Genomic DNA, 27,642 nt, shown 5'->3' on the forward strand with positions numbered 1-27,642 from the left:
TCCCTATGGTTTCTAAACTAATCTCATGGGGTTTGGTTGTTGTTTTTTAACTGATTTGTGATTTGTGATCACTTGGGGTTGAGAATTCCGGGGCCCTGTCCAATAGCAGCGGAAGACTCCAGGGCAGATTGTGCGCAGCAGGGGACAAGCTGAACCCTTTCCTCATTAATTTACATTCTCCTCCCTCCCCTTCTCCAGGATCCTCTCCCCGTATCCCCGGGTCCCTGGCTGTGGCTTCCGCTGGAAGGAGCCACCAGAGGAGTCACTAGAGAGCCGCAGCCCCCGTCCAGCTCCCTCCTTTCCCCCTGAACCTGCCGCTCTCTGCCCTGCCCCACCCGGGAGGTAGCCACGCCCCCTTCCTTTCTGACGCCTTCCTGGTTCTTCTTGCTTCTGCCCTGCGCTGATTGGGGCTCGCGGCGTTCCAAAGGGGCGGGCTCACGGGGGGATTTAAACTGCAGCTGACCGCAAGGTTCGGAAAGGCTCTCGTTCTGCTGAGATAGCCTGGTGCCACGTGGTGAGGTCGCTCCGGGTAAGTGGCAGCCCCCCGCCAGGGTGGAATGGGGCTCCCTGTCTCCGCCTGTTAGTTGCGGGGTCCGCCCTAGCTCGAGGCTTTGGTGGTCACTTTGCACCCGGTCTGGCAAAGTTTGCTCAGGCTCTGTTTCCCCATGATTCTCCGGGCGGCCAGATGGTGGGGAGGGGGCAGACAAATCCCCCCTGGTGCTGCTGGGAGTAAGCTGCAGCAGCAGCTGACGGGGAAGCTGTGTCACTCATGGCCGCGGCGCTGATTCTGTCCCGCGGCTGCCGGTCGCTGGTGCGTGGCGGCCTGCGGCCTCGCAGATGGAGACCTGCCCCGCTCCGCTTGGTGGTGAGTAGGGTGGGGATGTGTGTGTTTGGTGGGGATTCCCCTTGCCATGCTGCGCATGACTCTGACGGCATCCCTCTCTGAGATGCGTGGGCCGTAAGCAGGTTCTTTGCCCTTCCCCAAGTCCGCGTCCCTTGTTCGGAGAGCAGGGATCGGGCCGTTTAACCCGTCCTCCCAGCCGCAATCCGCGCCCGCAGACGGGGGCTCTCGACGTGGGTGGGGATACGGGCCACACTGGGACATGACGTGTCTGCCACTTCGTACTGGGCGGGGGGTGCTGTCTCCTCCAACCGCTGCGTCTTAAATACCCAGACCCTGCCAGTGGTTAAACGGTCTGGTGAAGGAAACCTGGGGAACTCAATGTCCTGACCCACTATCTAGCCTTGGCCCTCATGCCCAGTTCTCTAGCCTGTGGCTTGCACTGACTGACCGTGGAAACTGGTCACCATATGATGCAGTATGTCTGCGTCTGTAGCTGCAAGAAACTCACCATGTCCTGCCTTTCATTTCAGGAAGCTGTTCAATAGGATGTCATCTCTGCAGTGCATTATTTGTAGATCAAAGGGCAGTTTTCCCCATCTAAAGGAAAGAGGTGGTGGCAAAAAATAGCAGACAATATAATGACTTTGGCTGTCAATAGGTCTAATGCTTCCAGCTAACCTAGAGCAGGTGCTATTAAATAGGCCCCCAAAAACAGTGCTATCATCTGGGGCTCCATCCTGTGGGCTGAGAACACATTTTCCTACTTTACAGTCAAGCCACACTTCCTCTTATGAAAAGCATAACTTATGCAATCATGTAATCTCAGTGGTCGTGCAAAAAGAAATCTGAGAAATTAGTGACAGTACTTCATAGTATTTAGCTGGTTCCTTTGTAATGCTTATCAATAACTGTAATATTCTAGCCATGTCTTCTTTGGTATGACTAGCCAATCCCCTTTGGAATCTGGGGCGCAGGAGTCTTAAGCTCCTTCCAGAATATAGACATGGGTCTTTCAGTACTGACCCACAAAGCTAGCATGATCAAGTACTACTTTTAAGTGTGGCTTAAAACCAATTCTGGGGTGAGGGGGGGTAGAGATGTACATTTTTACCAGCTGACTCAAACATGATTCCCCCTGAACAGAACACATAGTATCTTTGTATCCTAGACATTACCACTTACCCACTGGGGTTGCTATGGGAACCACAGCTCACCATGTTTATTATTGTGTAGGTCTTGTAGAATTTTTAAAGTTCAACCATGGAGCACTGACATCACTTTCTGCATTTAATTCCCTTTTAACGGGGAAAAATCACAAGTGAATAATCATAGGACCTTGAGAGGTCATCTAGTCCAGTCCCCTGCACTCATGGCAGGATTAAGTATTATCTAGACCGATCCTGACAGGTGTTTGTCCAACCTGATCTTAATCTCCAATGATGGATATTCCACAACCTCCCTGGATTATAATAGTGGATTACACATAGTAGGCTCACTGACTACACCTGGAGATGATGGCTGTTGGCTTTTCTGGGAAATCTGATGGGCTAAATTGATTTGATCCTGATTTGAACAAGAGTTATGTGTCGATGGCATTCCTTCCTCTGGTCCAGGCTGAATCAGTTTCTGGCTATTTGGGCAAGAACGCTGAATGAGATGGAAAATATGTGGTCACTAGAGAACTTGAGCATTTTTTTTGGAAGAGTCTGGGCCCTGACCAAATTCAATCATAGGTACTGAAAATCCCAGATTCCCCCTCAAAACTGAGTGACTTTAGTTAAGTTTCACATCTTATCACAGTGTCTTAAGTGTTAACTGTTTAACTATATTAATGAGTGCTCAGGTGAAAGACATTATAGGGTATGTCTATACTACCCGCCAAATTAGCGGGCAGCGATCGATCCAGCGGGAGTCGATTTATCGTGTCTAGACTAGACGCGATAAATCAACCCTCCCCCCCCCCCCCGAGTGCTCTCCTGTACTCCACCACTGCGAGAGGCGCAGGCCGAGTCAATGGGGGAGCGGCAGCAGTCGACTCACCGCAGTGAAGACACCGCTGTGAGTGATGCTCAGATGAAAGGCATTAGGGTTTGAATATGTAAATGTCTTTCTGGAGTTCCATGCCTCAGTGTGTTCCCATTCTAGTGAGGCAAGAATGTTCCACAATATGCAGTTATGAAGCAGGTTTTTTTTTTTTTTTTCAAACTTAGGGCTTGGCTACACTTGCAAGTTACAGCGCAATAAAGGAGCCCCAGGTGCATTAGCTCACTACCCGTCCACACTGGCAAGGCACGTAGAGCGCTCTGACTCTGCGGCTACAGCGCTGCTGGTACTCCACTTTGGCAAGTGGCATAACGTTTGCTGCTCCACCGCTGGAGCGCCGCAGCGCCAGTGTGAACGAGGTGTTGCTTTACTGCGCTCTGATCAGCCTCTGGAAATGTCCCATAATCCCCTTAAGTCAAGTGGCCACTCTTGTCCTTGTTTTTGAAACACTGCAGGAATGCAGATATGCCCTTTGAAAGCTCTGTTTCTGACAGCCGGCTGCTTATCTTCTCCAAGAGAAAGCAAGCCATTAGAGTGTGTGTGTGAGAGAGAGAGGGGGCGGCTGGGGGGTCTGCTGCTGTCTGAACTTACAAGACAGCATGCAGACATGCTCTCAGCCCCCCAAAAACCCACTCTCCCCCCACATACACACAACACACTCCCTGTCACATTCCACCCCCCCTCCTCCACATTTGACAAGCACGTTGCAGTCACTTGCATGATGGGATAGCTGCCCATAGTGCATCGCTCCCAGTGCTGCTGCAAGTGCCACAAATGTGGCCATGCCAGTGTGCTTGAAGGTGTCAGTGTGGACAGACTGCAGCGCTTTCCCTACTGCGCTCTCCGAAGGCTGGTTTAACTCAAAGCGCTCTACATCTGCAAGTGTAGCCATGCCCTTAGATGGCTTAACTGTAGAGTCCTGTGCAGATACAAAATTTGTATCTGCATCTGACCCACAAACATGGTCCATGAATAGATATCTGCAGATTTGCAGGGCTCTACCTTAACTTCAGTTTAAGGGTGCCGGTGCTTTCAACCTCAAGGAGGATAAATCAGTTATCTGACTTAAGTTCAGTGCTGTCATCCTCTCTCATTGCTGAACAGAATGCTATCAACAGTTCCATAAACGTTCAGCTCTGTGTGTGGAGGGGGAAAAAGGCTGAAGAGACTCCACAAAACTTCTGCTGAAAAGGGCCTGCCAAAGAGTTTTTTGCGAGGGTAATTAGCATAGTGACTGTGACACGCCAGTACAAGTTTTTCTTGCTCGTTACTTTTTTTGCACAAGCAGAAAATGCCAATTTCTACCATGTAGATGCTCACTGTGTACTCAGTTTTTTGTCCGAGACAGCATCTGATGCTGGCACACTTTGGCATCTAAATATTTGGAAATAAATGCAATCCCATGAAGTATTTGTAAAGCTTATTTTTATTGCAGGGGGGAAAAGCTAGAAATTCCTGGTTAAGTCTCTTATCGGAAATGGTTTTCATTTTTTGGGTCAGATCCTCTTAATACTGCACCAGAGTTTACTCTTTATACAGAAGAGGTATTTATTGGGTGGGTTGAATGAGACCATTTTGAATATACTGTTCTGAAATCTAACTACTGAGAAAGTGCTGATTATCCCCATGGGAGGGCAGAGGTGAATAAAGTTTCTTTAAAAGACTAAAGATTCTCTTCTTCCTCCTCCCCTAACACCACAAAACTTGGTCAAGCATAAAACTCAAGGCTGATGTCACATGGTATCATCTGGCTATACACTGACTTCATGCTAAGTAGCATGATGAGATCAGTCAGTCTCTGCAGACTGCTTTTGAGTAACTGAGGGCAGGCCTTACCATGAGGCAAACTGAGTGCCAGACTTTGGGAGGGCGCCACTAGGACCCAGAGTGTAGAAAATTGTCTGCTGCTGGTGCATTTGTATTCTCTCTGCTCTAGATGCACAGAGATGGTGGAGTGCTGTGCTGGAGGAAGGAGGGCACAAGAGACATAACAGGCAGGCAGGAGAAAAGGAGAGAGGGAATAACAGAAAGCAGCAGGAGCTGCAGGGAGAGAGACGAGGAGGAGCCTCTTATGTACCTCTGTAGCACACCCAGGAGCTTGGACTGATTAACACCAGCTTCTCGGGGAGCTTCCTGTTTCCTGCTGCTTCCCTGATCCCACTTGAGGAGAACAGGCAGTCAACTGAAGTAGTAGGAGCCAGTTAGGCCCTTGAGACGCTGATATCTTCCCTCACTCAGGCCCTACTACCAGCCTGCTTATTTGTCCCCTTCAATTGAGTGTTGAGAGCCACTATAGCTGGCACAGAACAGCAGTCATGAGTGAAAGAAGAAAATGCCCCTCTGGGGTAGGATTCAGAAAAAGGACGCTTTTCTAACTAAGCAGGAAGGAGCTCTCCTGAGATACATAAACACAAATGTTCACGGTGAGCCTTCTGGCCCCAGTGAGGATGTGAGTGGTGAGGAGATGCCTGATCTTCCAGTTAGTCAGAGTGCAGGTGACGGGAGCTACTGCAGCATCCATCTCAAATGGATGTAACCATGCACATTCCTGAAGAAAAGTGTAGATCAGAGAAGAGTGTTGTGGAGTCACAAGAAACAGCTGCTGCTGAGTTCAGTTCCTTAACTCTAGATGATCCAGGACTGTATCATCTATCAGGACTGTATCATTGAGCAGTAGCCTGAGGGACTTCCTTGTACTGCATGAGTCACAGCAAGTGAAAAACTTCATGTTCCCCAAAGACAATGAAAATAGAAGTTTCCATCCAACACATCACTGGCATAAAATACCCAATGGTGACAAAGTGGAGAGGCCATGGCTTATGTACTCTAAAACCCAGAATGCTGCATACTGTTGTTGCAAACTCTTCCAGTCTAATGTTCCAGCCACATTGGGTTCTACAGGAACAAAGGACTGGAAAAATCTGGCTAGGAATCTGGAATGCCTTGAGAAGGCAGCAAATCACCAGAGAGCATTCCATAGGTGGAAAGAGCTTGAGATGAGACTAAGGTTAAAGGCCACCATAGATGATCAGCATCAAGAGAAGATTGCATCAGAGTCTCTTTACTGGCAAACTGTTCTGAAAAGGCTTGTTGCCATTGTGAGAATGCTTGCTACCCAAAACCTAGCACTGCATGGCACTTCAGATCATCTGTATGTGCCAAACAGTGGAAACTTCCTTAAAATTGTGGAGCTGTTGGCTGAGTTTGAAGCTGTACTCCAGCAGCATCCAAGAAGAGTCACCACCCAAAAAATGTACACACACCACTACCATGGAAAAACCATTCAAAATGAGATCATACAGTTACTGGCAACAAAAGTCAAACAGAAGATTGTGGCAGATCTGAAGTCCGCAAGATAGTACTCTGTTGTTCTGGACTGCACACCTGACATCAGCCATACGGAACAAATGGCTTTAATGGTGCATTCTGTAATAACAGAACCTAGTGAAAATGTCCCTGCAATGGTGACTGTCGGAGAACAATTTATTGACATCGATGATACTGCAGGAGCTGGTATGACAAACGTGCTTCTTAAAAAGCTGGAAGATATGGGAATTGCGATAGCTGCCATGAGAGGTCAGAGCTACAATAATGGTGCCAACGTGAGAGGAAAGAACAGAGGAGTGCAGACATGGATCCGACAGTTTAAACCCTTGAGGTGTTTTTTTGGGGGGAGGGGCTGTTTTTTTTGTTTTTTGTCCCATGAAGTTCTCCTTCATTGAACTTGGTGGTCAGTGGTGCAGCATCAGCTTCTAGTGAGGCTGCTGAATTTTTTAATGTAATGCAAAGCATCTATGTATTTTTGTCTGCATCAATTCATCGATGGCAAATTTTGAAGCAACATGTGGGAACATCCTGTCTGACACTGAAACCACTGAGTGCCACATGATGGGAAAGTCGAGTGGAGGTGATAAAGCCTATCAAACACCAAATTGGGAAGATAGATGGTGCCATAGTTGCCATTATGGAGGATAATGCTGTGACCAGAACAGTTCATGAGAGAACAGTGGCAGAGGGAAATGGAATCACCAGAAACATACATAACTTCACATTTCTGTGTGACTTAGTGTTGTGGCATGACACACTGTTCGAAATAAATGTTCGAAGCAAGAGACTCCAAGGTGTTGACCGTGATGTATCGGGAGCAATGGAACAACTGAACAAAGCAAAGACATAACTACAGTCTTAGTGGTCAGATGCGGGATTTCAAAATGCTCTGAAGAGTGCACAGAAGTTCACACTGAAGCTATTTTCCCACCCATTCAAGAATAAGTCACCGAAGAAGACGACACTTTGATTACGAGGCATGGGATAATCCCATAAGAGATCCCAAACAACAATTCAAAGTTGAATTCTTTAACCAGGTGCTAGATTGTGCAATACAGTCAGTTGAACATTTCATGCAGCTCAAGAAACACCGCAGTATATTTGGGATGGTTGTACGATATTCCAAAATGCCTCACTATACCTGAAGAAGACCTACACCAGCAATGCAGGCACTAGAGAAAGTGACACATGATGACGTGTGATATTGATGCAAGTGATTTAGTTGATGAACTGAAAGCCCTTTCAAGATACATTTCAGCAGGATCAACTCCAAAGGCTCTTCTGGAATATGTGCACAAATAAGATGCCTTCCTCTTGCCAAATGCTTTTGTTGTTCTGCGCTATTCTATTCTCACACTTCCTGTAACAGTTGCCAGTGGAGAATGCAGATTCTCAAAGCTGAAGTTAACAGATCTGTGCTCCACAATGACACAGGTTGGTCAGCCTTGCAACCATATCAGTAGAGTATGAGCTGGCCCAGAGTGGACCTTCAGGAAGCAGTTCAAATCTTTGCAACCAAGAAGGCATGGAAAGAACTACTTTGATTATTCAAACAGATAAAAATGTCAGTGTTTACTATGCAGTCAAGAAAAGTTACATTTGCTGTTCAGGCATTTGAAAGTTAAGTGTTAAGATTTTTGAACAAGGTATTTTAAGTTCTCCTTTACTGGGGTAGGTAGCAGAGGAGTAGAACAAGAAGAGGGCAAAGTGAGACCTTTCAAAGTTTTGACCCAAGCGAGGGGACATGGGGCGTCAGTTGAGCTCCCTGCCTCAGGTGCCAAAATGTTGTGGGCCAGCCCTGTCCGTGACTCCACAGATAGTTTTATTATGTTTTGAAAATCTAGAAGGCTGAGTGGTCAAGAATGACTAAGAAATAGTTATTTGCTACTAACTGTCCCTGAATGTTTCTTGTTCCTTAACTCTCTTGCAAGCAGTGGAAAGGAAATCCGCTCCTAAATACAGGTGTTCTAGTATTTTGTAGGAGTACAAGAATGGGCAAGAGTTGGTGTAGTGTAAATGGTAACACAGTATTTGCTATCTAGGTGCTGTCTTGCATTTAAACTTGCAATATGTTATGTTCCTTGTCTAATTCTCGAAAATACAACTTTGGAAAGAGTACCTTATGCAGAATAAACAGAATACTATGAAAGAATACTTCAGATTAAAATTACAACTCAAGCTGTACTTCCAGTACAGTATATTTACATATTGTAATGGAATTGCTGTCTCTTTACAAAAAGGTATAGATTTAAAGTTTTTTTTTAAAAAAAAAAAAAAAAAAAACAAGCAAGATACATGATACATGATCTTGCTAGAATAAGTTGGCTTTAAATTGATAACTGCTCAAAATCAATTGCATACATTCTTTCTGCTGAAATAATTTGAATTATGCTTTCATAGTATTGGTTTCCAATGTTGTCACTGCTTTTTTGTTTAAGAATTCATTTAATCTGCTTCCATTCAGCTGCACTCTCCTGTCATGTGATCTCTGGACTGACACAGCAAGAACTCCCAGGACTTGACTATTTTGCTGTGTTGCAGTTTCGAAGGAGGGTGGAGCTCTAGTGTTAAACTTTAAAGAGGAAGTCAGTTTATCTGAACTGCTTTACCAGCTTGGCTGTATCACGCTTAAGGCTCTAGACACTGAACTACTTCTCTTTCCTCTTAGAGTTTTCAACAACTTCATTGTGATAAGAAAATGTCTGTCCTTGAAAGACTTTTTCAGCACATTGATGAACACCAGGATCTCTATGTTCAGGTAAGAATTCTTCCACACAGCTATTAAACTACTTAGTTCTACTGTAATACAGGACAAATAAATTTGTATGAAATTGAAAAGCATCTCAACAGGTGAGACTGATTAAAGGTCAGCTTGGTGATTTGTATCCTTTGGTTCTATTGGTTTCCCAGTGATTTAAGTGGCATGTAACTTATGGTTGGAGAGACTATAAACAGCATAATTTTAAATATAATTGTATACTACCCTATTATAGTAAAATGTCTAAACTTCTAGTGAACAAGTAGGAGAACTTTATACTAAAACCAATCATTTTCAAAGTGCGTCATAAATTGCAACTGAATTTCACAACAGACCTACAAGGTAAATGCTTTTACAGTGGGGAAAATGTTCAACTTGCCATGAACAAGGCCTAGAGGGAGTTGGTGTCAGAGCCAGGATTAGGATTTAGTAGTTCCTAGATTCCAGTCCTGTGCTGCTGACCGTCTTTCTCTTACTTCAGTAAATATGGAGAAACTAGAAATATTGCTGCATTACCAAACATCCCATTAGCTAATGCCTTTGACATGTGTCTGATCACTCTGGGAATATCTGGACAGTACAAAACAGGCTGCTGCATGCTAGATCTTCACATGTTACTAAATGAGGATTGTATTGCAATTCTCTTATCTAAAACTCTGGAGAGACTTAACTACAATATAGTGCTTAAATGTTGTATAGCTCTTGTGTCTATAAGAATATAGGAGTAATCAGCACAGGTGCCCAAGATTGTATTCCTGGGCCCTCTGGTGGTAAGGCGAAGGACTAATATCTTTCAGAAAACTATAGCTGGCACTAGATGTTGAAACAAAGCACCACTGGTAGAAAGACCTTGTATAGACTTGAGGTACGGCATGTTTTTGCTGTAGTGCATTTACAACCTAGTACTAAGTCAGGAAAGAGTTAACGCTTTCCTCCTCTTGCTACTGTATGTGATTGGGGGGTGGGGTGTTCTTCAAAAGCCAGCTCTAAAGGAAGCTTTTCCAATTATAGCAGCCATCATATATTACTAACCCTCTTAAAACAGAGAAGGCCAGAGTCAGCAAAGGGTTAATATCAGGGTTTTGAGGGGTTTTTTTGCCCATTAAGTAATGTATTTCTAAAGTGTCTTTCATCAGCTACTCTGAACAATCTGGATTGCACACGAATGCTGTAAAACCACTCAAACCTTTTTCCCCTATAAATAGCGGCTGGCCCAATGGGTGGCAATCCAGAGTGTGTCGGCATGGCCCGAGAAGAGGGATGAAATCAAACGAATGATGGAAGTTGCTGCCAAGGACATCGAGCGGCTGGGTGGCACAACTCAACTGATGAATATTGGCACCCAAAAGGTATGAAGAGATGCTCACCTAGTTGCTACCCCATTACTAGAAAATAATTCTCAAGCAGAATTACTTGCATCCTGCATGCCAGGTAGATTCCTGACAAAGCAACTAACTATAGGCTGCAGCCTATATGTGGGTGACCAGCAGTTGCCCAAATGGAGACATATGAGCCTGCTCCCTACTCCCCAGACTGAAGCCTCTTGTTGACACTAACTTGCTCAGCTGCTGAGAACTAGTCCACTTCAGATCCCAGACCTGATCCCTGAATTAGGTATGGTGGGAATCTGTGCTACAACTTCAAATGTTCTGTGAGCTGGGATTTTCTCTGAAGCACCGTAGTAACAAGAGTCTGGGATATATTGGGAACAACTGAATGTGAAGAGTCACAGTACAAGCAATATGTTACAACATGTGTGACCACACAACTTAAATCCAGGCCAGCAGATCTTAAATGTTGGCTTTCATACATACTGCTGCTTCCATGAGTGACTAGCAGATGCTAGTCTGATAGGTTCTCTCACTAACTGGATCTTCTAGGTTTAAAATCTTGTTCCTCTTACCTCAGAACCTTTAATTTAGAATATGCTACATCTAGTCCAGGCAGGGCTGGATGCAGCTAAAGCAACACTGACCATATTTCTCATATTAAACTGGTAAACTGCGGTTACCAGGAAAACGGCACAGCCGAGTGTGTGCATATTTTCCCTTATACTTACAATGCACATGACTTCCTTGGTAAAAGTTAAAAGTACTTTGTCCTGTAACTAAATTATGCCTAGGTTTTTGGAACTGCACAGACCATTCCAACATAACTGTGGCTACTTTGGTCATGCATAGTCCCTTATAAATTGCTCTTCCTCATACATAGTCTAAAGAATGATCCTTGCCCTATTTTCTTTTTATCTAGATTAAAATCTAGTTCCTTAATCTTAAAGGGAATTTAAAGCTTGTTCCAGGTAGTGAGGTGACTAATCAAAAGTTAAATATTTGTACATGGAGGCCTTCCAAACATAAAGATCCCTGAAAGAACATGATGCTATACATTTATTTCTCTAAATAGCACCATCCCTAGCCTCATTATGCTTATTACACATAAGCAGTACCAAAAATGACTGAAGGAATAGGATTTGGCTTCAGAGGTCTCCTGTTGCTTAATTCCAGCCAAATGAAGGATATGGTGAAGCTGCACTGAAAGTGAAGCATCCGTCCTGAATTTCTTGACGTGATGCAAAGCAATTATTTTAAACTTCTGGCCCCACAAAAAACCTGCTCACCTGAGGAGTTTACTGAGTGTTAAATTGACTGTTGGAATTTCATCCAGTGAATATAAAACTTCAGGCTGCTGTATTCAGTTCTCCACTGAAGTGCATTTGAACATGTATTTTAAGACCGCCTCAAAAGTGTTGGTTTCGTATAAATATTTAATCTCCTTATTTGATGTGGTACAGTAAACACATGGCATGTTGCCTAACGCTTCAACAAATATCTTACTGTGTTTTTAGGCTCGGCCTCTACTACATGTACAGCCATGGTTTTGTAACTGGTTTGTGATGCAGTTTACCTGGCTAAACTGGTCCTATTTTGAATTGTAGCCACGTGATCGTTTTGATAGTATTAACTTCACTGTCCACTGTAGCTTAGACCACGTCAGTGTTTTGCTACTTTCACGTGGCTTGTAAAATCATTGATTCTCTCTCACCTGCACAGTGCTGGAGTGCTTAGTTTGTCAAAAACTTGCGGGGAAAGAGTCAGTCAAAACTACTCAAAGCATACGTTGTTTTTAACAAAACCGAGTGTGCATGCATTGGTATTTAATTACTCTACAGAGCCAAATTAAGGATCTAAAAACTGTGCTTCTAAGTACTTTATCCTCTCCTCTATTAAAATGCATCCTATGCTAAAATTCCTCTTATTTCTAGCTCCCTGATGGATCAGAGATCCCACTGCCTCCAATTATTCTCGGCAAACTTGGCTCAGATCCACAAAAGAAAACAGTGTGTGTTTATGGGCATCTGGATGTCCAACCTGCAGCCCTGGACGATGGCTGGGACAGTGAACCCTTCACCTTGGTAGAAAGAGATGGTAAGTGCTATAGACTTCCTGGGAAGAGTCCAGCAAGTGTTCTCTTAAAATGGGACGATCTCTCCTGTGGGGAGGAGTGGAGAATGGAAGAGCTTGCAGCACTAATTTTCAAACCTTCCTCTAAAAGTGTTAAGAACAAAATGGTAAACAAGCCCTGCCCTTGAAGTAAGGGGGAAAATGTGAACCCTCAAATGTCCACGTTCGACATGTTTTCTTCCCTCTCGGACGGTCCAAGTAGTGTTCATACCCACAGTGAAATGGCGGTGTTGAATTTGCCATCGGTTTCCATGGTAACTCACTGGTCCTAAACAGTTGTTCGCTAGGGCTGAATTCTTGTGCTGTCAAAACTAGCAGGCCAGAGCAAGGCAAGTAGCTCTGCATCACCTTTTGACCCTGGGATTCTGGGCTGCAGCAGGCACAAAAACCACTTCTGGCAGAATTTAAACAGTCCCCTATGCCATGGTTACAGCACCTTCCCTGGGCTGCCCTGTGCCTTGCAGCACAAGCCAGAATGGCCATTCTGGCATCTGCTTTGGCTTAGCTAGGTGGGGTTTGGCCACTGCACTAGGTGGCATCACAGAAGACTGCAAGCTGTCTTGCACAAAACCTGTGCCCAGGGGAATTTTTCCCCCTGGACAGACTGGCATCAAAGGGCTATAGGGATGAGGGCCACACACCTCTTTGTGAGCAGGAGTAGTTGCAAGATCTCACCCACAGCCACCAATAGTAAAGCATGCTGAAAATACTTTCTCCCTCTCTCCTGATTCTTTAACGCCCGCCCTGCTACAGTGGTCCCTCCCCATGTTTCAGCAGACCACAAGCTATTTTTATGGTCCTGAGATTCAAAGGCTGTATGACAAAATCTATTGGAAAGATAGGCTACATTAGTTTAAATTGATCTTGATGCATATGCATCAAAGCTAACAATCCGTGCCTTGCAAACAGGCTACTTAAGCCTCTTATCGCTTTTTGATAATCACTTGGTGTTAGCCAGCTTCATGTGCTGGAGTAACTTGGACTTGATCGTGTATAGTAAGTCTGTCTAAATCATTGCTGGTAGTTAGAGCAAAGGGCTGCGTGCAGTGTGTCCTTGTTTTTGGCTCCACTGTGCCACTGAAGCAGCACAAAGGGGGTAGTAAAGCGGTGCATAACAAGGGCTGATGGTTCCTCTAGTGTAATGAAACCTGAGGCTTGCTGGAATTGGTTCTGCCTTGCCTTGCCTTGCCAGTGCTGGCATGTAGGGGGCATAGCCAGAGCTCTGCTGCAATCGGGCAGTCCTCCCAGTGTAACGTGTCTAGGAGTCCTGAGACTGCTCTGTTCTGGTTCCTGAACCAGCCCAGGCTGGCCTTAGGTTTGTAAGGATGGAAGATGCATAAAGGCAGCATATAGACACCTTTACTCTTAGCTCTTCTGCTGAGCACATCTTGGTTAGACTCCAGGACTGAGCTCATAGTGCTTAAAGAGGTGCCTATTCATGTAAAACTTCTTGGCTCAAGTGAACTATATTAACAACCTTCAAGTCTTCTAAATATTTCAATGAAGCAAAAACAGTGTAAAACTTTGCCTTTTGACTATTACCTATGTTTAGAGAAAGTATGTGGTGTCTCTTCAGAAATGTGTTAAAGTATCATTTTAATAAAATAGCACAGGGGTGGGCAAACTTTTTTGGCCCAAAGGCCACATCAGGGTTGCGAAACAGTATGGAGGGCTGGGTAGGGAAGGCTGTGCTTCCCCAAACAGCCTGACTTCTTCCCCCTGGGACCCTCGACCCATTCAACCCCTCCCCGTCCCCTGACTGCCCCCCAGGACCTCCTGCCTCTTATCCAACACCTCACTCCCCACCGTCCCTTACTGTGCCGCTCAGAGCGGCAGGATAAGCTTATTAGAAAGCCTGGGAGGTGGGCGGGTGCAAGTTGTGCTGCCCGCTCGGTGGCATAGCTACAGGGGAGGTGGGACAGCGGGGGCCGGGGGCTAGCATCCCTGGCTGGGAGCTCAGGGGCCAGACAGGATGGTCCCGCAGGCCATAGTTTGCCCAACTCTGCCCAAAAGGTTCCTTTCCGTTTTTTCCCAATGCCAGTTGTCAGCCTTTCTGTTGAAAGTGCTAAATCAACAATTCTCCTCACAACCTCAGCCGAGCCTTGATGAACCCTGGACTCCGCTGAAGCCAGCAGCCTCATCCTTTACGTTCTGGTGTGGGATGGAGCATGCAACTACCCATCTGGGTACAGCAGGAGGGACAGGAGAGTGAGTGCTTCTCAAGGGCCCGTCCACAGCAACCGAACTATACTCCCCACTTACAATCTTATTAGTGGCCCAATCTTGATATAAACCAGTTGGTCTCTGTCTATTACATGAGACCAAACGCTGTTTTAGCTCCATTTCTGACCTGTGCCACAGCCCTGGCCCGTCTCCTATCACCTACATGGGCTCTAGACCCCCTTGTTCTTACACCTGCTCATGCCCAGGCTTCTGCTTGCTCCGTCTTTCAAACTGGTTCTTTCACCACACTTTCTTTGGGGGGAAGTCCGCAACCGCTGCGCTGCCGGTAAGGAATGCAGCTTTCACAGCGGCTAAGACAGGGGTGGGCAAACTTTTTGGCCCAAGGGCCACATCAGCATTGTGAAACTGTATGGAGGGCCGGGTAGGGAAGGCTGTGCCTCCCCAAAGAGCCTGACACACGCGCGCGCACACACACCCTCAGAACCCCCAACCCATCCAATGCTCCTTGTCCCCTGACTACACCGACCCCTATTCACACTCCTACCCTCAAAGAGCCGCCCCCCCACCCAGAACTCCCACACCTATCCAAACCCCCCTGACTGCCCCTTTGCCCCATCCAACCACTCCCTGCCCCCCAGGACCCTTTGTCCCTTATCCAACCCCCCCTTTACCATGCTGCTCAGAGCAGCAAAGCCCTGCCGCCTGGCCAGAGCCAGCCGCACTGCCCGGCAGGAGCAGGCCAGAGTGCTGGCGTTACGTCACGTCGCGCTGAGGCTGCAGGGGAGGGGAGACAGCGGGGGAGGGTCCAGGGGGCTAGCATCCCTAGCCAGGAGCTCAGGGGCTGGGTAGGACAGTCTTGTGGGCCGCAGTTTGCCCACCTCTGAAATAGCACCAAATGCTTGATGATTAGACTTCTAAATGTACAAGGCTGAGACTTCAAATGCAGTCTAGCTGTAGTTGCTCTTGCTGTCAGTCTGTGTTCAATTTATACAATCATATCAGAGATTGGAAGTTGAACTATGTAGGAAAGCACTAATTATAAAGTATATTTCTGGACTATACCATTAAAATTTTGCTAGCAAAATAAATGTATATACCTAGTATATTCTATTCCTTGGTATGAAGGTGAACCTGGTCTACAAAATACCTCTTTAAACACTAAATGATTTTAAAAAGCAGTACCCTGCAGAATACCCATATTTCTGAATATATATGTTTGTGGGGGAGGGGAAGGAATTCTATGCGAAGTTACAGATTTTTTAAGCTCAGAAGGGATCATTAAATTCTCTATTTTGACCTCCTGTATATCGCAGGCCATTGGATTTCTCTCTGTTACTAGGCCCTGTGTTGAACTCAATAACTTGTTAGACTAAAGCATATCTTCCAGAAAGGCATCTAGTCTTGATTTAATGACTTCAAGGAGAATCCACCCCTTCTCTTGGTAGCTTGTTCCAGTTGTTAATTATTCTCACTATTTTAAAAACATGCCTTAATTCTCATTTGAATTGGTCTGGCATCAGCTTCCAGCCACCAGCTCTTATGTCTTTCTCTGGTAGATCAGAGTCCTTTAGTACCTGGGATTTAGAATACTTTCCTGGTAGTACTAGTTTCACTGTCTGACGGTCCGTACTTGGCTGTGGAGGAAATAGCAAGGACTTGGCCCTAAAGTCAATTTAGAGCTCTTGTGACTTGATCACTTAAATGTTCTCCAACTATGCTTTTTTTCTGCTGCATTTTCATGAAAATGAGTTTTCGATCTTGTAAAGATTTTTTTTTTTTCCAGTGGAAAACTTCAGTTTCTGTCAAACCTGATGCTAGGCCACAACTCTGAGCCTAAAGCGTCAAGTGACGCTGGCAGAATCTGAGGCAAAGCTGAAGACACACTAGTGCTAAGAATGTCTGATGTGAGCAGCATATTGCTAGCATATTAAGGCTTGCCTGTGTGGGTTAAAGTATATCTGGGACGAGCTGTATGCACAAGACTTCATACAGATGTTCTTCTCCCTGTATCTGGCTGCCGTAGGAAAACTGTACGGGCGAGGGTCAACAGATGACAAAGGTCCAGTGCTTGCCTGGCTGAATGCCCTAGAAGCTTATCAACAAACTAAACAGGTATTGTACCTAGAGTATATTCTGCTAAACTCAGCTTGTTAGTATAAGGCAGTTCAAAGGTTATCCTAGCCACAGATTAGTCAAGTCTAGTGAATGATACAGTAATTGTGTGGTATCAGTCTAAGATTAAATTAGTACTGTCATTTTGTGTAGGTGGACATTCTATTCTAATTGCTCAATTTAGCTCTAGCATAACTAGTTCATTGACAGGTCAGCTTTGTGTCTTTCTGAGCAGCAATTAGGACACTTGTTAGTCTTACTCCCTCAGTGTTTCTTATTAGCCAAACATGGAATGAGACAAATGGGGGGGGAAAAAATGCTGAAACCTCTTGCAGGAGAATCAGTCAAGCCTAGCCAGGTCCACTAAGGACTTTTTGTCAAAAGCTGCTCTGCTCTGATTTTTAACAAAGTTTGACTCTGAGGAGTAAAACTGACACTGCAATTTGAGGCTGGGAGAGGCAGATGAGTTGAGATTGCCTCTGAATTTGCAACTCTGCCAAGTTTAGGAAGATCATCTAACTTGAAATAGGAATATGATCAGAAATGTAGTTCAGCTTGCCTATTGAAAATCACTACTGAGCCTCAACAAGCTCTATATTATAGTAGCACAATAAAGCTGACACTCTGAGAAGTGACACGTCTGTTTTTTCTTTTTAGTAAAGTTCACTGCATGTTCCTTACATGCAATCATCATCATCCTTCTTTAAATAACACTTTGGTACCAGCTGCCTCTGTTTTCAAAGGAATTATGAGTAGATTGAACTGTTCTCCTCTCTGTAGTAGGCAGTCTCTATGGGCTTCTCTTATGCTAATAGCATCTGCCTAGGAGATCTGGGGTCTGATGTCTTTGGCAGACTCTATCCCTCTGCCTCCATTTCTCCACCTGTAGTAATGTGGATGACTGACTAAACTATTTATTTAAAATAGTACATACAACTAGAGGTGTGTATATATACAACTACTCTTGTTGAAAGCTAATTTAATGCCAAAATCCTCTTCCTAATTCTAACACAATGAATTACACAAAATGTAACTAAGATCATGGATGGGGAAGATCTCTGCAAGTACTGCCAAGATGGGATATGTTTCTGTGGGAAAGAATGGTAAGCATAACTGCTGAAAAAGCAACTAGCTCTTAAAACAAGCACAAAAGGGACCACAGAAGTTGCAAGGGGGACAGAGGTGCCTGAATACAACAGTTAGGCACCACTGGCATTACCAACCCCTGCTTGGTTACCTACAGAGTCAAGCAGCAGCTAAAGTCCCAAGGCACATAAGTTTCCACCAACAAATTCACGAAGGTACCTACATTTCAGCACCTGGGCTGGACCAGTGCTGCCCAAGACCTGATACTGCCCAGCAGCTCATGTGTCTGATACCCAAGCTCTGATAGGGATCACAGATTAGGCTGTCTGTTTTGCCTTTGGGACTTGATCCAGTGGGTACTCTCTGAGCACACCACAACCAGACAAAAGGAGAAGGGGGTGCCCTTATCCCTCAGGACAGGGGTAGGAGCACTTCTCTGGGCTGTGTGAGACCCAGGGCTCAGATTCCACCTGAGGTGGATCAGGGACTTGAACCTCCCACATTCCAGAAGACCTCCTATCCACTGGACTATGGGGGAATTGTGGGGTAGGCATCTCATTCTCTTCTGTTGGAACTTGTTCCACTGTAAAATAAACACAAACTGGTCCAGAGAATAAGTGACTCTGTAGTGGTCAGGACTCTTGCCTGGGAGGTGGGAGACCTGAGTTCAAATCCCTGCTCCACATCAGGCAAAGTGAGGATTCAAACCCAGATCTCCCATATCCTGGATAAATACTCAACCACTGGGGGCTGCTGGTATCCCCACCACTACCCCCTTTGAAAAAGGACTGACCTGATTTAGGCATCTCTCTCCAGGAGTGAATCCTGAGTAGAGGGAAGCACATAACTCAGACCTAGTGCCATGGGCCTAACTCCCTTTGAGGAGCAGGGCTTTGGCCACACCTCTCTACTCAGCAGTTCCTACTGGCTAGCTTATTTGGATTGCGCAGCATTCATGAATCCCCTTTGGCACATACCTCTCCCTATGCATCCTGTGGGCAGCCTGGATTTCTGTTTCAGGGTTGTGAATTCCACTAAGCAGGAGGGAGCTGCAATGCTCAAGTCCCCCTTGTGAATCCCACCCTAACAGTGAAAATATTCTTCAAATAGAACATAGCAAGTCTGGCCTGTCGTCTTGGGAACTGTGTACTCTGAGCTTTTGCTGATAATAAGGACTTTGCATCAGTAGAACTGCAAGCACTCCCTAAAGTTACACTAGTGTTTGTGTCATGGAACTAGAATGCCTGTATTCTATACTTTAATCGCAAGCACACCTAACAAATATGCATGAACTGGTATCTGAGCAATGTTGAATGTCTCCATGCTTGTTTCACTCCAAAGGAAATCCCAGTGAACATCAAGTTCTGTCTGGAAGGCATGGAGGAGTCTGGCTCTGAAGGCCTAGATGAACTGATTTTTGCTCAAAAAGACACTTTCTTCAAAGATGTGGACTATGTTTGCATCTCTGACAACTACTGGCTAGGCAAGAAGAAGCCCTGTATTACATATGGCCTCAGGGGAATCTGCTACTTTTTCATAGAGGTAAAGTCCTGAAGAGTAAACCCTTCATTTCTGTATTTTAAACTCCTGTTGCTTACAAACTGAATCTCATCTCCTTTTTTTGTTTTAAAGAGCTGTTATTTTTAATTCTTGGCATTAATATCCATTGCTGATCTACACTTTTATTTTTAAGATGAGCACTTATGTCTTCCAGTATGATAGAACTAGCTCTATTCCTGTATGCCCCAAGCATAGCACCCTCACCCCCGCCCCCAACTCCCCATGAACAACTGTCATACTTTGGGAGGAGGGTGTACCTCTAAAACTGTTGTACAGGATATTTTGTTGACATTAGCAATGATTCAAACATCTCTAGTGCCAAGTTGTAGCATGGATCTTTTAATCTAGGCAACTGACGTCCTGTAAGTGAGCTAAGATATATAGGTTGAACAACATGGCAGATGTTTTTATAAGTACTGTAGACTTATGCCATTGAATCAGATTGTAAGGCCTTTGGAGTAGGAAATGTCCTATGCTACACTTGTACAATTTCTGGCACAATATGGCCCCAGTCCTGATGGAGGCCTCTTGTTGCTATCACACTCAAATAATAAACTGTCTCTCTGCTCCAGATGCTTGCAGTATAGCACTGTTACCTCTGTGTTTGCTGACCTTTACTTGGGGTATAGGCCATTGAGGGGCTATTAAAAAAACTGACGAAACTAATGTCTGATTACAAGCTTGTTTGCGTCTAACCAGGTGGAATGCAGTGACAAAGACCTTCACTCTGGAGTTTATGGCGGCTCAGTACATGAGGCCATGACCGATCTCATTGCTCTGATGGGTAAGAGAAACATATTTGCCTTTTATGCTACAGCATCAATGTTGCCCAGTCCATGCTTGAGTAACTGTCCTACATATAATGCATAGTAAAGAAGCTCTTCCGTTAAAGTTAAAACTATTAATTTACACTGTAAAAGGCTCCAATATAAAATTTACTAGGCACTATTTGACTGACTTTAAAATTAGCCAACCCCACTGAAACGGTGGCTTTCCAGGAGAGACAGGCAGGAGAAACTGCAAGCAAAATGCCCTGGTCGCTGAAATACCCATCTGAGGAAGGAGGAGTTGTGTTGATGTTTTTTCATCAAGGGTTTTTAGGGAAAGCTGAGGAAGATGTTGACTTATGGTCCTGGAGCTCACACTTGTCCATAAATGGCTGCTTCCCTGCCAGCCATCTTATTAAAATGTAATATACAACTCTGTGTTTGAAATCAGGTTCTTCCATGGAGTCTGACAAAGAGGTTTATAATTCAAGGAAATGCAGGTCTTGAATATACCTATTGAATGAGTCACTTCACAACTAGAGCTGACCTGAATTGACAAGTATCCCTTAATTGGGTTGTACGCCAGTTGTAGCTACCCTATTTATGGTATATAGAGAAGGCTTTCAGTGGGTTAACTAGTCCTCAGGAGTAGCCTCTAACCTGTGTCTCTAGAACTGCATTTCTTCCTTTCTGTCTCCTGACAAAGGAAGCCTTTAAAGAAAGCAAGATTTCAAATGACATGGGTTGCAATTTTTAACAGTAACATGGAAGCAACACTCTCTGAAGAGTGGTACTTAAGTCTGGTTTCAGACACTGATCTTACAGGATTTTCTTTTGCAGGCTCTCTGCTGGATAAGAGGGGGGAAATCCTCATTCCTGGCATTAATGAAGCAGTGGTGCCAGTCACTGATGAGGAGCTGGAGTTGTATCAGAAGATTGACTTTGACCTGAAGGAATATGCAAAAGATGTGGGAGCAACGAAACTACTGCATGACACAAAGGTACAGTGCCTTTCTTTCTTTTTTCTGTTCCCACCTCAAATTCCTCTTTCTGCTGTACAAATTCAAGGTATTCTAGACTGAAACATTCACTGCATCTGTGAGGGACACTTACAGCTGCCTCAATAGATGAATTTGGCACTGAATTAGTTTTTTTTCCATAGGCAGAATATCTTGACTTCAGCACAAAGCTCCTGCTGCTACATAGATTCATAGATATTTAGGCCAGAAGGGACCATTATGATCATCTAGTCTGACCTCCTGCACAATGCAGGCCACAGAATTTCACCCACCACTCCTAAAAAAGACCTCACACCTATATCTGTGCTATTGAAGTCCTCAAATTGTAGTTTGAAGACCTCAAGGAGCAGAGAATCCTCCAGCAAGTGACCCGTGCCCCATGCTACAGAGGAAGGCGAAAAACCTCCAGGGCCTTCCAATCTGCCCTGGAGGAAAATTCCTTCCCGACCCCAAATATGGCGATCAGCTAAACCCTGAGCATATGGGCAAGATTCATCAGCCAGATACTACAGAAAATTCTTTCCCGGGTAACTTGGATCTTACCCCATCTAAAAACCCATCACAGGCCATTGGGCCTATTTACCATGAATATTTAATTACCAAAACCATGTTATCCCATCATACCATCTCCTCCATAAACTTATCGAGTTTAATCTTAAAGCAAGATAGATCTTTTGCCCCCACTACTTCCCTCGGAAGGCTATTCCAAAACTTCACTCCTCTGATGGTTAGAAACCTTCGTCTAATTTCTAATCTAAATTTCCTAGTGGCCAGTTTATATCCATTTGTTCTTGTGTCCACATTGGTACTGAGTTTAAATAATTCCTCTCCCTCTCTGGTATTTATCCCTCTGATATATTTATAGAGAGCAATCATATCTCCCCTCAACCTTCTTTTAGTTAGGCTAAACAAGCCAAGCTCCCTGAGTCTCCTTTCATAAGGCAAGTTTTCCATTCCTCGGATCATCACACTACATGCTAGTGTGCACTGCATTTGTAGTGAACTAGGAAAAACTGGCTTCTGGTTTTGCTATAAAACCTATCCCAAAGGGTAGATGGCATGTATCTCCCATGGAAGTCTCTTCCTGTTGTTGTATAAAATTGTTACCTACAGTAATGTACTATCATCATAGTACAAACACATATCAGACTTTTCTAGTGTATGGCTTACACTAGTTTTCAAGATGACCTGAAACACCTCGGTCTTGATGTACCTTATGTTAAGGTAATATTCAGAGTCTCCCTAAGAAGAGCACTGATCTTGGCTAACTAGGTTAGTCTAGGTTCCTAAGTGTCATTCCTTTACACATTCTTAGATCTAATGTCTCCTAGCAGCAGTTTCACTTCCCCAAATCTCCTGTGTGAGAGAGCCAATGAGAAGGCAATCTGCATCCTTACTCCATTGAGCCTGGATAGAGGTGGAAGGGTGTTGTAGATAAAATAATCACTCTTAAAAGGTGAATAAATATCCTATTTCTCTACCTATTAAATGTAGAGGAAACACTACTATCTCAGATGCAACTAATAAATGTTGGTGCTCTTCTAGTGCTGATTACTGTTGGCATGACTGCATAATCTGACAAAGTCCCATAGCTAGTTCTTAGCAAGCTTGTTTCTAAAGTTTGAGAGTCTGGTGACATGTTAAGTCTGAACTTCCCATGCATAACATCTCCACAGGAATTGTGGGACCACTCCAAAACAACACAGAATTCCTCTGCATGCTGTTCACATGTCGTAAGGTACACGCGTATTACAGGTCTGCAAGCTGAACGTACACAAAGTTTCCTATGCCTATTCATCTCTGATCCTAAAAGGCAGAACATTGCTTTCTCAGCCTTGTATAATCCTTTCCCACAAATTTTGCACTCTGCACCCCTTCCCCCACCTCCCCAAAAAAATACTGGTCTGTCAAATACTGACGACAAAACTGACTTCCCAGGCTGACCCTATGCTTCACTGGCCGTTCTACACATCACCAACTGTTTCCAGATTAGATATGAAGGAAGAATCAAATCGGTTGGCAAAGCTTTTCCTACTATCTGAGCACCTTAGCCAGTCAGAAATCCTAGGTAAATGCAATTTCAAGATGAATTTTTGATTAAGTGGCAGTCCACTTAATGTTGCGCATCGTATGGAACTTATTGAGAAGAGCTGTTGCCCCACCACTGGGCAAACGTCTCCTTTCAAGACTGCTTTTATCAGGCCTAAACTGAATTTTCAGGGTAGGAATTAACTGACGATCTCTTTCAGAGAGGACTAATTCAGATACTGTATACGGACATCTTGTGCAAATTGCTGCTTCAGTTGCTATCTATGCTTGAACCAGACCGACATGGTTTAATGCAGGTTGTCTTGCCCACCTTGGGTAACTACTTTTGGTCTTGAAATTATGGCTATAAGTAACTTTAATAATTTTTCCATTCTTCTGCAGAAAGATATCCTAATGCACAGGTGGAGATACCCATCCTTATCTCTCCACGGAATTGAAGGAGCCTTCTCTGCATCAGGAGCCAAGACTGTGATTCCAAGGAAAGTAACTGGCAAATTCTCAATCAGGCTAGTGCCAGACATGACTCCAGCAGATGTTGCCAACCAGGTAGGTATAAGTTGGGAATGGCTGAATCTTTGCTTTCTTAAAAAAATTCCCACTTCCACCCTTGTACACGGGTGGAACCATGTTAAAACCCTGCAACCACAGCAGCAGTTCTGTCTTCTCTGCTGTCCTTTACCTCCAAGACCTTTATTTGGATCCAGCAGATGTAGGATGCATCTTAGCTCTGACCTGACCATAAACTGAAGTTTTTGATATGGTGTTGGTGTCTTAGTCCAGCTGTGATAAATAGTTCATAAATACCTAACTCCAGCGTGCATTATGCACTACTTGAAAGCATCACTTGCATAAATCTGATACCTAGTGGGTTGACATCCGCTGAAGGTGAATAACTTCTGGAGTTGGCTTAGTGAGCTTTCACTTTAAGGTTGGATCTTACAGGGGGTGGCAACTTTCAGGGTCAGACTTTCAATAGCTCAGCATCCAGAAACCCCCACGGAGAACCACCAAGGAGGTGGGGCTTTTCTGAAGATCTGGCCATCATATGGAGAAGCTCCTTGAGGTAGGGGTTGTCTCTGTGCAGTACCTAGCCCTGTGTAGGGTTCCAAGCTGATTTGGGGCTTCTGCGTGTTACTATAATTCTAACGGCAATCTAGCCGACTCTTAAACTAGCTAATACTTTTTGTTCTGGAAGTTGGCCTCTTGCTAGTCTAGATTTGTGACCTTTTATAATTCTAGCACTGCTCGCAAGGTGCTTCCAATATCCAGGAAGACACTGTCCCTGCTCGGCGTTTGTGTTACAATAACAGCCTCCAGGCAGACCTTTCCTGCTACATTAGCTTTACTTACAACCTGTCTAGTAAGACAACCCAACAGGAACTTTGTATGACACTTCTGAATGTGTTAATCCTAGACTTCTAATTGCTCAATCCTTTGGTACCAAAGGTTCAGGATTACCTCACCAAGAAATTTGCTGAGCTGCAAAGTCCCAATAAGTTCAAAGTATACATGGGCCATGGTGGAAAACCTTGGGTGTCAGACTTCAATCATCCCCACTATATGGCTGGCAGAAGAGCAATGAGGACAGGTCAGTAGAATTAAAACTTGGGAATTTAAGTCTAGCCCGTTCTGACACATCAAATGTTGATCTCGCTAGTACCAGCACTAAATGGTGATATCAATGTAGCAGCAAGATGTCAGGATTGTACACACAGTATGGCTGGTTAACATGGAGCTATGCAGGTGTAATAACAAGATGTGCATGGTCATATTTGGTCAATACTAGGATGAAAAGCCAAGGGGCTGCAGCAAGTAGTGGTTCAATAGGAAGTGTTTTCCCTTAGCATCATACTAAAACCAGTCCATTACTCTGGCTTAATGTTTTTGTGCATTAAGCTTTAGAAGTTGGAATCAGGAAGCCAGTTCTACCTTTGGTTGCACCCATATAGGTCCTCCTGATAGCAGCAAAACATTTGCCACCAGTGGGTCAAATCTGCCCTTCCGAGTTCTTTGGGATCCCTAAAGATGGCAGGTGATCTAGTAAGGAAGCATGCTGGGGAAGATGCACTAACTCAGGAAAACTGACACAAACTATTTTTTAGTTTTTGGAGTTGAGCCAGACTTGACGAGAGAGGGAGGAAGTATTCCTGTCACTCTCACCTTCCAAGAGGCAACAGGCAAAAACGTAATGCTGCTTCCTGTTGGAGCTGCAGATGATGGTGCCCATTCTCAAAATGAGAAACTGAACAGGTAAGGGACACTGTGGTGTCTGGACAAACTGGGTGAAATTTTTTGACCAAAAAGGCAAATTTAGCAACAGCCAAAGCACTTCAATTTTTCACTTTGTTTTCCTTCAATTTTATTTTAAAACAAATATTAAATGCCCCCAAATCAAAATGGTTTCGGGTTGAACAAAACATTTCATTGGTTTGGTCAAGTGTAGTTTTGGAATTGCAACCATACCAAAAAAAGCAGCTATCTGCACAGCTCTGCTTGTTACTGTACAAGTCTTGAAATGCACCAGTACCTACCTGTGGCGCTGGTTGCAATCTCTTTTCTCTCAAAGATTTTTTTGTTCCTTCTGTAGAGGAGCTGTGGCTGGCTATGTACCTCTGTATACTAAATGCTCACTGCATACAGTCACTTGCAATTCTACAGTCTTGCTAGCTTCCTCTTCACATAACTTCTCTCACACTGTTGATCTGGCAGCTCTTGATGCAGGCAGAATGATGTCCGTGGGCACTCACAAGAGACCAGATCATACTAATGCACAGAACTCTTCTCCCCAGGTATAACTACATCCAGGGAGTGAAGCTGCTTGGCGCATACCTATATGAGGTATCACAACTAAGGGACTGAGCTAAGGAGGTGAAAATCCCAAACATGAAATCATTTTGTGGTTCAGAGTTCTGGAAATCCTGCTGACGAGCGAGCTTAGACTACCGAATACCTACAGCTTTACTTCTCTCTCCCCCCGCCCCCCCTCCATTTTTCACCCACCAACACTCAAACTCCTGCAGCGGAAAAGCATCAGGCCCCCACTCTAGAAATCTTGGAACACCCAGTAGCAAAATACTCTTCCAGTGCACACTCCACATCTTCTGTAGCTGAAGAAATGGAATGAAGAGACCCTTTCTAAGGACTGTCTCCAAAATCTGACAAGTGGTTCTGAATCACTTCACACCTGCCCTTTCTGCTTCTTTGAATCAAGCCTATAGCTTGTCATAGGCATTCTTTCTCCTGGCTTGTTTAAAACTGAAGTGAGAACTAACAACTCTCCTCCAACTTAATTAAACTAGCTAATCCACTAAAGAACTCAACATCTTGACCATCAGCAGTTACTGAAGGAGGTTAATCTAGACTCCATGGTAAGTCCTGGAAGCACTCCATGACAGACTACAAAGGGTATACTGGAATTCCTGCAAGCTGTAATGGGGCCATCTCTGCTGCCACGCTGACGAGGAGAGGGGTGGGATTGCTAATTTGTTGTATGTAGCTCTTGCTGCTCATGCTTGTTGCATCAAGGTCTGCAGACAAATCTGGATATAAAGCATGCAATGAAACTGGCATTTTTCTAAAGCTGGCTTTGTTCTTATGTAAATTCTGCTAAATTAAAAAAAAAAAAGATGGCTCTATCACTTGGCTGTTGGGTTTCTTTCAAATACTTTATCTGAGACTGTAAAGGTCTATTCTGGCCCATGAACACCAGCCCACCCCCATAAAGGCCATGAAAGAACTAAGTGGCTTTTTTGGTGCGAGAATATCCTGCTTAGAAGGAAAAGCAGGGAGGAGGGAGGGCAGCACTGAGTGCTATGGGCAATCATATCTGTTGCACGACGCCTTGGCAGCCCTGGGGAAGCTACTGTAGATGTGAGCATGATTATAAACCATCTAAGAGTGAAATGAAGTATTAAATCTTATCTGCTTGCTGTGGAAATGCTCATAATGAACTTCTGGTTGACCATATAGGATTCATTAATAGGTGGAAGGCTTTCCTTTATAGCCTACCTCTAGTTCTGGAAGTGTGTGTGTCTTTTTTTTAAATACTGACTTTGCATGCAATGGTTCAATTTCTAGGTGTGCTTATTCCTGAACCATGCAAAAACATTCCAGATAAAATGCAGTTCCATCTCTCAACGCTCCACTCCCCTTGCCTTGACACTTCTTAATCTTCTGGACGATGGACAGAGTTAACTACCTCTGTAATACAATCAAAATATGACTAAACCCCTCTGGGGCAGGGAGAAAATACCAGCCATGATGTAAGGCATAGGACAACATCCCTGACTGTGGTAAGGAGTAGTGCATGACCTGCTAAAGAAGGTGAATGTGGGGTGGGAGACTAAATGTCCTGTTCAGCTAAATACATGTACCTCTCAATGAGGGATATTGAGGAGAAGGTTGTGACATGTACAGTTGTATACATGTCCAT

The 27,642-nt window shown here is 44.5% G+C and overlaps 1 protein-coding gene across 2 annotated transcripts; it reads left to right on the forward strand.

Annotated features, from left to right (window-relative positions):
* The first annotated feature begins 372 nt into the window (after positions 1-372).
* Positions 373-26,845, forward strand: CNDP2 (carnosine dipeptidase 2). Of its 2 annotated transcripts, none has more exons than XM_048840102.2 (12): positions 373-529; positions 8,883-8,972; positions 10,178-10,321; positions 12,235-12,397; positions 16,641-16,729; positions 19,157-19,357; positions 20,075-20,159; positions 20,983-21,143; positions 23,592-23,756; positions 24,657-24,798; positions 25,313-25,460; positions 26,000-26,845. In XM_048840102.2, the coding sequence occupies exons 2-12, from the start codon at positions 8,913-8,915 to the stop codon at positions 26,067-26,069; spliced, it is 1,428 nt and encodes a 475-aa protein (XP_048696059.1). In that variant the 5' UTR covers positions 373-529; positions 8,883-8,912; the 3' UTR covers positions 26,070-26,845. The 2 variants fall into 2 exon arrangements, with proteins under 2 accessions (XP_048696059.1, XP_048696058.1); XM_048840101.2 differs by lacking the exon at positions 373-529 and adding an exon at positions 715-865.
* The last annotated feature ends 797 nt before the right edge of the window (positions 26,846-27,642 follow it).

The sequence above is a fragment of the Caretta caretta genome, chromosome 2 (assembly GCF_965140235.1).
Source record: "Caretta caretta isolate rCarCar2 chromosome 2, rCarCar1.hap1, whole genome shotgun sequence".
NCBI classification, from domain to species: Eukaryota; Metazoa; Chordata; order Testudines; family Cheloniidae; genus Caretta; species Caretta caretta.

What these genes read in the sequence shown, in the direction of transcription:
- CNDP2 (XM_048840101.2), top strand. Translation starts at nt 770, where the DNA reads ATGGCCGCGGCGCTGATTCTGTCCCGCGGCTGCCGGTCGCTGGTGCGT. An exon ending in CTTATCAACAAACTAAACAG is followed by an intron (nt 16,730 to 19,156) that starts GTATTGTACCTA and finishes TTCACTCCAAAG; the next exon opens with GAAATCCCAGTGAACATCAA. An exon ending in AACTACTGCATGACACAAAG is followed by an intron (nt 21,144 to 23,591) that starts GTACAGTGCCTT and finishes ATTCTTCTGCAG; the next exon opens with AAAGATATCCTAATGCACAG.